The sequence below is a fragment of the Poecilia reticulata genome, chromosome 17, assembly GCF_904066995.2.
Source record: "Poecilia reticulata chromosome 17, P_reticulata-male-v2, whole genome shotgun sequence".
Taxonomy (NCBI): domain Eukaryota; kingdom Metazoa; phylum Chordata; class Actinopteri; order Cyprinodontiformes; family Poeciliidae; genus Poecilia; species Poecilia reticulata.
In genome coordinates this window covers 5,906,430-5,918,811 of record NC_088846.1, presented here as the reverse complement: position 1 = coordinate 5,918,811, position 12,382 = coordinate 5,906,430, and the positions used below count along the sequence as shown (strand labels likewise).

The window sequence follows — 12,382 nt, the reverse complement described above, 5'->3', positions numbered from 1 at the left end:
TCAAGTCTGGCGCAAGGTTTGAGCTGACGTTCTAAAATCAAAATGGTTCACTTTGGCCTCTAGAGGGAGCGCATGTGTTGTGCTGCTGACGTGTTCAGTAACAAACGTACATTCATTATATCAAGATAGAACATTTTAAGTCAACGGTGAATTGTTCTGCAAATTTTTCACAAGTGTTTGTTTTTAAAACGGACGTTTTTCAAATCGGGCTTACATGTTCGTTCAAAATAGGTTGTTTTCTCCACAATGTTTGCGTATTTAGTTTGAAATTCTTGTTAAAAAGGAGGAAAACTTAAATGTATTTATACGTAAAACTGAGCGAGCTTTGGTAAGCCCCGAACAAACCAGCAAACTTAACTTTGACGCATTACTCAGACCACTTCTAGTACGGGTAAGTAGTAAAAGTTACTAATTTCGAGGATTCCCGAACGCCTCACAGACGGCTGTCATCACTGGAGCGTCAAGATGGTGGTATGTGTCGCCCCTGCTGCAGGGTTCTGACCCAAAGCGCGCACGTTCGGCTCGTTCTGTCTCAGTTCTAACTCCTCTCTGTTTCATGACAGAAGTTCGGGCTGCAGTTTAAAGCCAACTTGGAAAATGTGACAAATGTAAGGCCGCTGGGAGAAGACTTCCGCTGGTTTCTGAAGGTAGGATGGTGAGAATGCTAGTCTGGTATTATTTCTGTTTCAGCCAGTTTGTAATTCACTGTCGAAAACTGCTCCGTGTCTTCTGCTGATTGATCCCATTCAGTTTTAGATCAATGAGGAATTTAATTTGAGCTGCACACGTGTGTATAATATAGTTTGCTGTGGAGCTGCCTCAGAAACGGCACCAGGCATGCTAAAAACAGCCATGTAGGGTGGGTGGAGTGGTGCGCTGAGTTTTCCTCTGCCATGTCAGCAGCATTCCCCATGACTGTAACATGTATATATTAATATTCTTTTTTTCATAATTGAGCTGATGTTGCGGTCTATATTTCGGAAAACTTAGTTTGGATTTATATGATCTGTAAGGGAGGGGATTGCTTACTCCCTATTAAATATCACAGTATGAAAAGAGCAAATGTCAATTAAAGAATGATCAAAGGCAAAATAAGGAATATTGCGGAAAAAGTGGAAATATTTGTATCTTATCTGGCAGTTCAAGTAAAATCCGTACTGACAAACACACCTGCCTTCATCTGAGTTATTTATTCTCTGATGCGGAAATAAATTACACACTTGCGTGAAAATAATTATCTTCACACATAAGTTATGTATTATGGCAGTGACAAATCTGAAGACACGCAAACAACCCAAAGCTGACAGTTCCTAGTAAGAAATGTATGGAGGAGAATTAGTGCCATTGTTGGCAACTTATGTCCATGGAGAAGTAAATTTCTGCCAAGAAAATCAAAGAAACTTTGGGATTAATTTGACATATTTGCAAGAAAAAACTTGGATATTCTTTTATGTCAAAGTTGTACATTTGTAAGAATATGAGTACACATTTTTATTCTTGAGGACACACATTTGTGATATTAAAAAAGATGTGTGTTACATGGCAACATGAGAACGTTTTAGAAAAATAATTATTACAGTTATTAGAAAATGTCCTAAAATAATTAAGTCAGATCTCCTCTAAGGTAGAGGCGGTAAACATCTTTTTGTCGCAAAAGTATGACTTTAAAATGAGAGTAAAATTCTGCGATTTTTTTTTTCTGACAAATTTCCAACTTTATAATGTTGTAGTATATATTGGTTATGATAATGTAAATGTATTCCTTTAATTATAAAAATTTTTTAATTTTTTTCTTGAAAATATATTACTTCAACACCAGAGATTATCCAAGTTTTTTTCTGGAGTATTTATTTATTATTTGTTTCTGTTTTATTTACAACGGCCCAAATGCACCACCACCATAGCAATGGGGAGCAAAACAATGCTATTATTGCTCATTCTGTGCTGTTTTTGCTTACAAGCAGGAGTTTGACGATGCTGAGATTTCCTGATGGCAATTTGATTTTATTATAGCATTTAAAAACAGAATATCTAAAGCAAATTGATCTTATATTGAAACCAATGTGAAGCAGTAAAAAGACATTGAAATTGACAAATACTGAAAAATACGTAGGAAACCTTTGCGACCTGAACGCACTGTGGAGTTGAAGCCAGGTCGTAAACCACCAGAGCCACTTCAAGTTCTGTCGTTCTCCGTTGCTCTGCTCACACGCTCACTCTTCGTTTTCTCCTCCCTCCTCCAGCTGAAGTGTGGAAACTGTGGGGAGGTCCCGGATAAATGGCAGTATGTGACTCTAATGGTAAGTCGAAAGACGTCATTTAAAAAAAAAAAAATTTGCCATATATCATATATCCCGTATATCAACATTTCCCCGGTCTCTGTGTCGACAGGAGAGCGTTCCACTGAAAGGAGGCAGAGGGAGCGCCAGCATGGTCCAGAAATGCAAACTTTGTGCGAGGGAGAATTCAATAGGTGCGCATGAGTGCGTCATTAAATGTGTCGGCTGCCCGTTTGAGATGTTTGAACTAATTGGAGGCCAATTTTCTCCATCGCAGATATCCTGAGAGACACCATCACCCCTTATAATGTAAGTAGACCATCTGGTACCAGGTGGGATGTTAAACATGGCCTACCACGGCTCAGTTTTCCCAGCATACTGTGCTTTTTTTTTTTTTTTTTTTTTAGGATTGAAACTATTAATTGGATTAATCGTGATTAATCAGTTATTAAAATAACCGTCAATTAATTTATTAGCTGATTAATCGTTACACATCAAATACACAGACACTTAAAAAGGCCATTTTCTGAAAGAACAACATACCCAGATCAGTAATTAAGCCAAAACTGTATTAAAAAATATATAGAAATGAAAAACCTTTATCTGTAAAGATGCATCGTTTGTGTCAAATGATCAAGCATTCTCTAAAGGAACACTGTCGTTGCATTTTAGGCAATAAGATGTTTATTCTCTTATTTGAAAATGGAATTAACTAGTATCTTTTGTGTATTTCTGGTATTGAATAAAAAAGGTGATAGGCGATTGAATGAAAAAGTCAGCAGAATGTGACGATTTTGTTTTCCAATTAATCATCAAAATAATCAAATATCAAATCAAATAATGTGAATGTGTCTGTTTTTCATTCTCACGGTGCCGTGTGTGTTCTCTGGACCGAAGGCGTCGGACAACGAGAAATTCAAGACCATGGTGCAGTTTGAGTGTCGGGGCCTGGAGCCGGTTGACTTCCAACCGCAGGTGAGAATCTTTCTGTCTTTTTATTCCTGATCAGGCAGATTAATGACAAACTTCAGAGTTCTGTAAAACTCTCTCTGTAAAATTCTCTCTCCAGCATGCTTCATAGACTACATTTAATTCAATTCAGCCTACAGAGTAGGAATTCTTTAATCTGGCTGAAAGATGTTAGCAGTTAAAATTAACCTTATATATACAGGTTCTTCTCAAAAAATTTGCATATTGTGATAAAGTTAATTATTTTCCATAATGTAATGATAAAAATTAAACTGTCATATATTTTAGATTCATTGCACACCAACTGAAATATTTCAGGTCTTTTATCGTTTTAATACTGATGATTTTGACATACAGCTCATGAAAACCCAAAATTCCTATCTCAAAAAATTAGCATATCATGAAAAGGTTCTCTGAACGAGCAGTTAACCTCATCATCTGAATCAACAATGTAACTCTAAACACCTGCAAAAGATTCCTGAGGCTTTTAAAAACTCCCAGCCTGGTTCATTACTCAAAACCACAATCATGGGTAAGACTGCTGACCTGACTGCTGTCCAGAAGGCCATCATTGACGCCCTCAAGCAAGAGGGTGAGACACAGAAAGACATTTCTGAACCAATAGGCTGTTTCCAGAGTGCTGAATCCCAGATTCTGAATCTGGGATTCAGCACTCCTTCCCACTTTTTTTCCTTCCCACTTTTCGTCAGTGGGAAGGAAAAGGTGTGGCAGAAAACGCTGCACAACGAGAAGAGGTGACCGGACCCTGAGGAAGATTGTGGAGAAGGGCCGATTCCAGACCTTGGGGGACCTGCGGAAGCAGTGGACTGAGTCTGGAGTAGAAACATCCAGAGCCACCATGCACAGACGTGTGCAGGAAATGGGCTACAGGTGCCGCATTCCCCAGGTCAAAGGTCAAGACACTTTGAACCAGAAACGGCGGCAGAAGCGCCTGACCTGGGCTACAGAGAAGCAGCACTGGACTGTTGCTCAGTGGTCCAAAGTACTTTTTTCGGATGAAAGCAAATTTTGCATGTCATTCGGAAATCAAGGTGCCAGAGTCTGGAGGAAGACTGGGGAGAAGGAAATGCCAAAATGCCAGAAGTCCAGTGTCAAGTACCCACAGTCAGTGATGGTCTGGGGAGCCATGTCAGCTGCTGGTGTTGGTCCACTGTGTTTTATCAAGGACAGAGTCAATGCAGCAGTTATCAGGACATTTTGGAGCACTTCATGCTTCCATCTGCTGAAAAGCTTTATGGAGATGAAGATTAAATTTTTCAGCACAACCTGGTACCTGCTCACAGTGCCAAAACCACTGGTATTACTGACCATGGTGTTACTGTGCTCAATTTTTCTGCCAACTCTCCTGACTTGAACCCCATAGAGAATCTGTGGGATATTGTGAAGAGAAAGTTGAGAGACGCAAGACCCAAAACTCTGGATGAGCTTAAGGCCATCGAAGCATCCTGGGCTCCATAAACACCTCAGCCGAGTCACAGGCTGATTGCCTCCATGCCACGCCGCATTGAAGGCTGCAAAAGGATTCCTGACCAAGTATTGAGTGCATAACTGAACATAATTATTTGAAGGTTGACTTTTTTGGTATTAAAACACTTTTCTTTTATTGATCGGATGAAATATGCTAATTTTTTGAGACATGGATTTTGGGTTTTCATGAGCTGTATGCCAAAATCATCAGTATTAAAACAATAAAAGACCTGAAATATTTCAGTTGGTGTGCAATGAATCTAAATTATATGACAGTTTAATTTTTATCATTACATTATGGAAAATAATGAACTTTATCACAATATGCTAATTTTTTTTAGAAGGACATGTATATAATTACTTATATATATTACATGTTTTTCACTTCATAGTTGTATTCCTTATTATTTTTTATTTATTCATAGACATATGAAAATTTAGGATCAGCACACTTTGACTTTTAAAGCGATTAAATCAAAGATTCTACAAACAAAGCTATGCACTTTGTGACTCCGGTTTTAGGATTTACCTGAAGTATTTTTCCTCTTCTTCTGATCTACATCAAAAACCATTTTCTTTATTTTTTTATGTCTACTGTGGTAGACTCTTTTAATAAAGTTTGAATTGAGTTGAATATAACACCACCTGTCCTCCCGCAGGCCGGTTTTGCTGCAGAGGGAGCGGAGACTGGAACGCCGTTTCCTGAAGTCAACCTGCTAGAAAAAGTAAGAACATTGTGGCCACCTTGTCCCAAAAGTCATTTTGTTAGATTATTAATCCACTATCTGTTCCGACTGTTCCCGAGAGTGTTACTTTTCTTTCTCAATATGTCTATTTTACTTTTTCTTTATTTTTTAAATGTCCTCATGTTGCACGTTTTAGGACTGGAATGACTACGATGACAAAGCCAAGGAGTCTGTGGGAATCTATGAGGTCACACATCGATTCATCAAGTGTTGATGTTCCTTCACGTTTCTTGGATTGTGTAATAGACATGAACCTTGTGGATTATTTTAATAAAAGTGAAGATGATGACTTCAGATGGGTTTTTTTCTTCATCATAGTTTACTTTAAAAACATTTTCTTCAAAAGGTATTGATTATAAATATATTACAACTTTAGTTTTAAAAAAAAAAAAAAAATTCACAAAGGCTGATAACTGGCTTTCCAGTCAGGTGAAGGTTGATTGATTTAAAAAGTGACATTTTTTTGGTTGTTTTTTTTCAGAAGGTGAACTTACAATTCTTAAAGCTAAATTAAGCTGTTTTAGATTATGCTTTTAGTTTATCAAATATCAAATATCACAGTGGACATTTTTTCGCCTATCAGGTCTTTTTGTTGAGAAACTTATTGTTTGTAATGTAAAATGAGCATTTAATATCTAAAAGAAATTATCATAATCTCTGTTTGCCTTGCATATACACATAATTTAAAGCGCACCTTTATGATAATACGGAGGACTGTAAGCCACAATTAAATAAGGCCTCAAATATATCGGTAAATAAAATAATCATATAAGCAAGCAATTTATTAAATATGGCATTAGTAAAATTAATTTTGAATGCGTGGTTCTGAATGTTCTCCTGCTCTGGGTTAGACTGTAGCGCTACCATGTAAGGTTGGATGGAAAAGTCTTCCGTTGTTGACATCTTTCATAAATTTTGAAATAAAAAGTTTCTCTGCTGGTAGATAATCGCGTCGCTGCTATCAAACTACAAAAATGGCGGAATGGGGTGGAATGGAACTCTATGCGACCTGGATGGGGCGGGGCGTGAAATGTCTCATTCACTTTTAAAGAGACCGCAGCAAACCGAGTTTTTCTGAAACGCGCCTCAGACCGGGAGGGGGGGGGGTAAACGAGGGGTGTTTTGTGGAGCTACAATAGCGAGGAACCAAAGCATTGCAGTTGTGCTTCATATTGACTATAAGTATTATGAAGGAATGATTTAAAAGCATGATATGTCCACTAAGAATAGTTAAATCTAAATGTATTACCCAGTTCAGTCGTTCAACTTTTTTTTCAGGTAAGTGACACATCTCGTATGTAAAAGACGATCTATGTTGGTAGGCGTCGTCCTCTCGGTGCTGTCACAGCCGCTGTTTTTCCTGTCTGAAATCAGGGCTAGTGAGGAAAGGAGCAACCATGGCACCTGGAAAAAAGAACAGAGTGTTTGTTATCGGTGTGGGCATGACGAAGGTAATATTTTTATTCTTTACTCATCTGCTTCGACTTGCAGGGTAGTATGTCCGACCAGGCGCTGCGAAGTTTGAACGTTAGCATTGGAGGCTAATTCGAGACTTGCAGGACTTGCTACTGAAAGTTTCCCTGCTCTTATCAAACTCGTCTATTCATGGGACAACAGCCTTAGACATTTACAAGCACCATTACCCTGAATGAAACAGAATTCTTATTAATATTATTAAGGTTCATAAATGGTCACTACCCAAGTAAGGAAGCTAAATTCAGGTTTCAATATGACAGTTTTGAGGATTGATAGAGCCTTGTTTTCTGTTGCAGCACCAGTGGGTCATAGTTTAAAGTCCAGAGAGTTTTCAAAGTGGAACAGAGGTCGTCTCTCTGAGAGGGTTGGTTAGCCACCTTTTTGCAACTAGCTTTCAGCGGCCTAAGTTAGACCTCCTAAGAATAAAAAAATAATATTAAATAGGTCTGTTAACATATTCATAGCAGAAACAAAATGCTTTGAATTCTGCTGACTGCACTTTTTGTTATGTTTTTAGTTTGTTTGTGGCCTGAATACATAACAAAATATGTAGAAGCATGTATTAAATATATAATTTCAAAGTTAACCACTTTGAAATTCTTCTTATGTTTTAATCAGTGTAACGTTTTGGGCGTCTGTCTGTTTTACTGATGAGTTTTCTGTACAGAAAAAAAAAAAAAAGACTTGCAGAGTTTTAGGGTCATATTTTTTCATATTTGCCACGAAGGATGTAGTTTTTTGACATAAAGGGAGAGGGGGAAAAAAACCTAACAATTTGGAGAGAGAACGTAGTAAAGTACCGGGTTATAATTTCAAAACCGTTGATCAGTTTGGGTTGTCTGTGTTTTTCTGCAGTTTGACAAGCCTGGAGCAAGAGGGGACTATGACTACCCTGACATGGCCAAAGAAGCAGGTGATCATTGATGCAACAAGATGGAGCTCGATTTCATTTTGAAGACATGTGCACAGCTATAAATAATGACATTTTTTCTAAAGATTGGCCACTCCAGAACCTTGACTTTGTTGGGGGGGGGGGGCTTATGTCACGTGACATACAAACCATGTTTGATCCGTGTTTGTCTATGTTGTAGGTGAAAAAGCTCTTAAAGATGCAAAGATCCCGTATTCGGCCATTGAACAGGCCTGTGTAGGATATGTTTACGGTAAGACTCTCAGTGGAATATGTTTTTTTTTTAAAAATATATATATATATTGGTTTATATAAAAATTCCTGTATTCTAGATTTCAGTTGACCTGATTGCTAACGTCTGTTTCTTTCCTGCAGGGGACTCCACGTGTGGCCAGAGAGCGATTTACCACAGCCTGGGTCTGACGGGAATCCCCATCATCAACGTGAACAACAACTGCTCTACCGGCTCCACCGCTCTCTTCATGGCTCGTCAGCTGATCCAGGGAGGTGAGTCCCAGAAAAAAGCGCCAGACTTTGCTGTGCATTCATGCCAGCCCTGTTCACTCCGCTTTGGTCCAACTCCAATTCGTTTGCTCAGAAAATCCGGTTCATTTTGGGGGATTTTTGAACATGCAATCAAACCAAAAAAGTGAACTCTGGTCCACCTGAAAACCTGGTTGAAGTGAACTCTGGCACGGTTCGGGAATGTACGTGGATCCAAGTCCATGGACTACGGTGCAGAGCATTCTGGGTAACCAAAACAAACTTGAGTCTAGCTCTAGAGAGAGAAACGGTTTGTGGTCTTTTAGAAATGACAAGAGAAATCCTCCAACCGTGAACATATGACATCGCTTCATTTTTGTTTACATTTTGTGAAGATGAAAGCAGCGCCCGGTGTTGTCTTCTGAGGTTTTTGTGCCGTTTACTGTTGCGTTTCTTGGCGCAACGCCACCACAGGCGAGGGGTGGGAGCAGGTTTTCTGTGAGTTTGGCTCAATTGACACGATGCAGTGTGAAAGTGAAGCGCACCAACTGAAAATGTAACAAATGTTGAAATTCCAATCCCCAATAGAACCAAGTCTACCAGACTCGAATATGAAAACAGCCCTTTTTCCCCCCAAGGAAACCATACAAGACTGCGTACCTTTTGGATAAACAGAACTTATGCCTGATCACTTGAGTCTAACAATGTCAGTTTAGCAAAAAAACATCAAATGGCAGCAACCTTTGCAGTAGACTCCAACCCTGTGCTCTAATTGAATCCGCGTCTTGTTAACATCTTGCAGGTCTTGCCGACTGCGTGCTTGCTCTTGGTTTTGAGAAGATGGAGAAAGGCTCCTTGACTTCAAAGGTACAATCTCATCAATTCTTGTTGAGCAGCAGAACAGAGTGTCTCTCCTTTCTTCCTTCATTGTTTGGTTCATCCCATCCTTCTGCTTCAATGTTTTCATCTTATGATGTGAAATAACAGCCACAGAACTGAGGACTCTTGAAAATTCGAATATTTCTCCATGAAAGTGGTCAAAACCCTAATCATTCTCATCTTTTTTTTTGTAAGTTGTCTTTTTTTGTAAGTTATCTATGTTATGTAGCTGTAACTGATTTTAAGTCTTTTTTTCTTTCTTTCTTTCTTGTTTTCAGTACATGGATCGGACCAATCCAATGGACAAGCACATGGAGGTGATGATCAACCGCTACGGGATGGCAGCGGCTCCAGGAGCACCGCAGATGTTTGGCAACGCCGGCAGGGAGCACATGGAGAAATACGGTACTTTTTAAAAATGTTATTAGCTTAAATTTGCGGACAGAATAAAACATAATAGATATAAGCAGCAATAGTTGCTTCTGTAAGGTCATTGCACTGATCATTTCATGCGTTAAAGCACAACAGTGTGCTCCAGAGCGACACCTGCTGTCAGAGAGTTAAATCAACATGGCAGCTCCTTAGCGGATTAGCGAAAGTTTGCTGACCGCTATCTATTATCTTACATTTAAGATCAGATTCAAGTGATTTTTTTTTTTTTTATCATATTATTGTCATATGTTTGTTAGTTACTGTATAAATGCTGACATGAGAAAACTTTTTATTTCTTCTTTAATATTAGATTTTATTTGTTTTTTATTTTCTTTACTTTTTTAGGTACAAAACCAGAACACTTTGCCAAGATTGCCTGGAAAAACCACAAGCATTCCACTAATAACCCGTAAGATGGAGGGGAAGTAGCAGTTTGTGTCCTTGGATTTTACCTTTGTGTGTTACACCATGAGGTGAACTGTGAACTGTGTGTGTGTTTTTTATCTTTTTAAATTGTACGTCGTCTGCAGGTATTCCCAGTTCCAGGATGAATACAGCTTGGAGCAGGTGATGAACTCCAGGAAGGTGTTTGACTTTCTCACTCTGCTGCAGTGCTGGTAGGAATATCATTTAAACATTTTCTAATAATTATGTTGTAGTTTCCTTTTGGTTTTGTATTTACTGTTATGCTGAATTGTAAATTAGTGTCATTTTAACCTTGTTTTGTATAACCTTTATTTGTTCAGGGACAACAGGTGGAAAAATAGCTTTTTGGCTACTTCTGGTGCATTTACAGAAATATTAATGTGCATTATCTCTCCCCAAACTAATTCCATTCCAAATTGTATTAGTAGGAGCCGTTAGCTTTAGAAGCAGAGATTAACCAGAGTGTTGTTTTCTCCTTATAGCCCAACTTCAGACGGTGCTGGAGCTGCGGTTTTGGCCAGCGAGGCCTTCGTTAGGAAGCACCACCTTGAAAACCAGGCGGTGGAGATCGTTGCTCAGGAGATGGTGACGGACTTTCCCTCCACGTTCAGCGAAAACAGCTGCATTAAGATGGTACGCCGTGTGTAACGAACCTGTTCTGATGATTTAACGGACAGCTTTGAGAGCCGTAAGCGTTTTCCCCGTGCCGTGCAGGTGGGGTACGACATGTCTCGGCTGGCGGCTAAGAAGTGCTTCGAGGCCGCGGGCCTGAAGCCGGGCGACGTCGACGTGGTCGAGCTGCACGACTGCTTCTCCGCCAACGAGCTCATCACATATGAGGCTCTGGGCTTATGTGAAGAAGGTAAAACAAGGACTGTGTTGTCGAGCTTATTGTATGTTTTCCTGTACGCATCATCTCTAGTTTTGCTTCACTCCTGAAAGCAGCGCAGTGCACAGTAGCCAGCTTCGCAGCCAGACAGGAAGCATCTGGTGGTGTTAGTTTTTTCCAAATAAAGTAATTTTAAACATGTCATCATGTTTTAGTTAATTTATAATTAGTGTAAGTGCGCAAATATGGACAACTTAAACATATTTGATAATCGTCTACTTGAAAAACATGTGATTTTTTTTTTTTTAAAGAATCCCATTCCAATTCTGGTTTTAGATTTTAAAATGAAGAAAAACATAAAACTGCAGAAAGAAAATGTTTCCTTCTGTGGGATATTGAGATATATAGAAAAAAAAGTACAGTTTCTAACTTAATAAAAAAATAGATCTAAAACAATACCACTGGTGTTTTAATGTGATCCAGTCATTGAATGTCAATTTATTACATGGAAAAAAAAAACTGCTTATAAATTTAATAACGGCATTCGTTACCAAATTTCTATTCTGTTCCATGTTTCTGTTGGAGGAAAAACACCCCACAGCATGATGTTTCCACCTCTATGCTTTACTGGTCAGGTTGATATTCAGTTCTCCAGCACACACAGTTCAGTTTACTTTCATTTTCTCCCCCATGTTTGCTGACCCAGACGTAGTTTGTTCCTGGCTTTAAAATGGCTTTCTTCCATAAAGATCCCATTTGGGGAGTGCGTCACCAACTGTTGTCCCATTTGTGTTTTCCAGGTAAAGCAGGAGAACTGGTTGACAGAGGGGACAACACATACGGAGGGAAGTTTGTGATCAACCCCAGCGGTGGTCTCATCTCTAAAGGACATCCTCTCGGTGCAACAGGTGTGCAGACAGCATCGTTGTTGAGCCTCCCTTTTACTTTGCTTATTGGTTTCAGAAATGTAACTCTCTTTTTTTTTTCTTTTTTTGTTAGTTTCATGATTTTCTTTTCTGGAAATGTAAATTTTGGCTCTCTGAAAAGTTTCCACTGTAGCCACTAGAGGGCATCTTTCTCCCGTTGGTGGACAGTCAGACTGGAAGTGGGTTAAAGTGATGCTTAGCCTGCATGAGACATCCCGGCCCGCCTCTTCTCTTCTGTAATCTGTTCACATTTTAAATCACTGACAACAAGCAGACTGGGCCACCGGTTCAGCCTGCTTCTGCAGCACCAAGACGGCCTCAAAACGCTCCAATCCACTGGAGCGGGACGTGGAGAGGAGCCCGTCTCTGTCTGTCTGCTTTATACTTTTATATCTAATTTGCTTTCTCACTGCCTGTCCTCCTTTAATCACACGATTTCCCAGATCGAATCCTCGGGGCATCCCTCCTTCGATTGCTCTGAGCTATTGGCTCACTCACCAATGGATCTTCTTTCAGATTATTCTCATGATATCCAGAAA

At 39.3% G+C, this 12,382-nt stretch overlaps 2 protein-coding genes across 3 annotated transcripts in view; both read left to right on the top strand.

Annotated features, from left to right (window-relative positions):
• The first annotated feature begins 203 nt into the window (after positions 1-203).
• On the top strand, positions 204-5,776 carry czib (CXXC motif containing zinc binding protein). Its single transcript, XM_008433203.3, has 8 exons — positions 204-471; positions 564-647; positions 2,244-2,300; positions 2,392-2,473; positions 2,557-2,588; positions 3,177-3,254; positions 5,396-5,461; positions 5,619-5,776. Exons 1-8 carry the CDS (start codon positions 466-468, stop codon positions 5,694-5,696), a joined length of 483 nt encoding a protein of 160 aa, XP_008431425.1. The 5' UTR covers positions 204-465; the 3' UTR covers positions 5,697-5,776.
• An 815-nt stretch (positions 5,777-6,591) lies between these two features.
• The window catches only part of scp2a (sterol carrier protein 2a), a 29,438-nt gene continuing 23,647 nt past the window's right edge, over positions 6,592-12,382 (top strand). Inside the window, exons 1-12 of one of the 2 annotated variants that reach the window (XM_008433205.3) lie at positions 6,592-6,760; positions 6,857-6,933; positions 7,814-7,871; positions 8,050-8,121; positions 8,244-8,375; positions 9,154-9,218; positions 9,509-9,635; positions 10,008-10,071; positions 10,193-10,279; positions 10,571-10,721; positions 10,803-10,950; positions 11,718-11,825. In XM_008433205.3, the coding sequence (XP_008431427.1) occupies positions 6,691-6,760; positions 6,857-6,933; positions 7,814-7,871; positions 8,050-8,121; positions 8,244-8,375; positions 9,154-9,218; positions 9,509-9,635; positions 10,008-10,071; positions 10,193-10,279; positions 10,571-10,721; positions 10,803-10,950; positions 11,718-11,825 (1,159 nt within the window). In that variant the 5' untranslated portion in view covers positions 6,592-6,690. The remainder of the gene's footprint in view (positions 6,761-6,856; positions 6,934-7,813; positions 7,872-8,049; positions 8,122-8,243; positions 8,376-9,153; positions 9,219-9,508; positions 9,636-10,007; positions 10,072-10,192; positions 10,280-10,570; positions 10,722-10,802; positions 10,951-11,717; positions 11,826-12,382) is intronic. The other variant, XM_008433204.3, reaches the window with a different exon arrangement.

Excerpts from the sequence above, each read along its gene's own strand:
- czib (XM_008433203.3), top strand. Across the intron at positions 2,301-2,391 it reads GGCAGTATGTGACTCTAATG|GAGAGCGTTCCACTGAAAGG; the intron begins GTAAGTCGAAAG and ends CTGTGTCGACAG. Across the intron at positions 5,462-5,618 it reads AAGTCAACCTGCTAGAAAAA|GACTGGAATGACTACGATGA; the intron begins GTAAGAACATTG and ends TGCACGTTTTAG.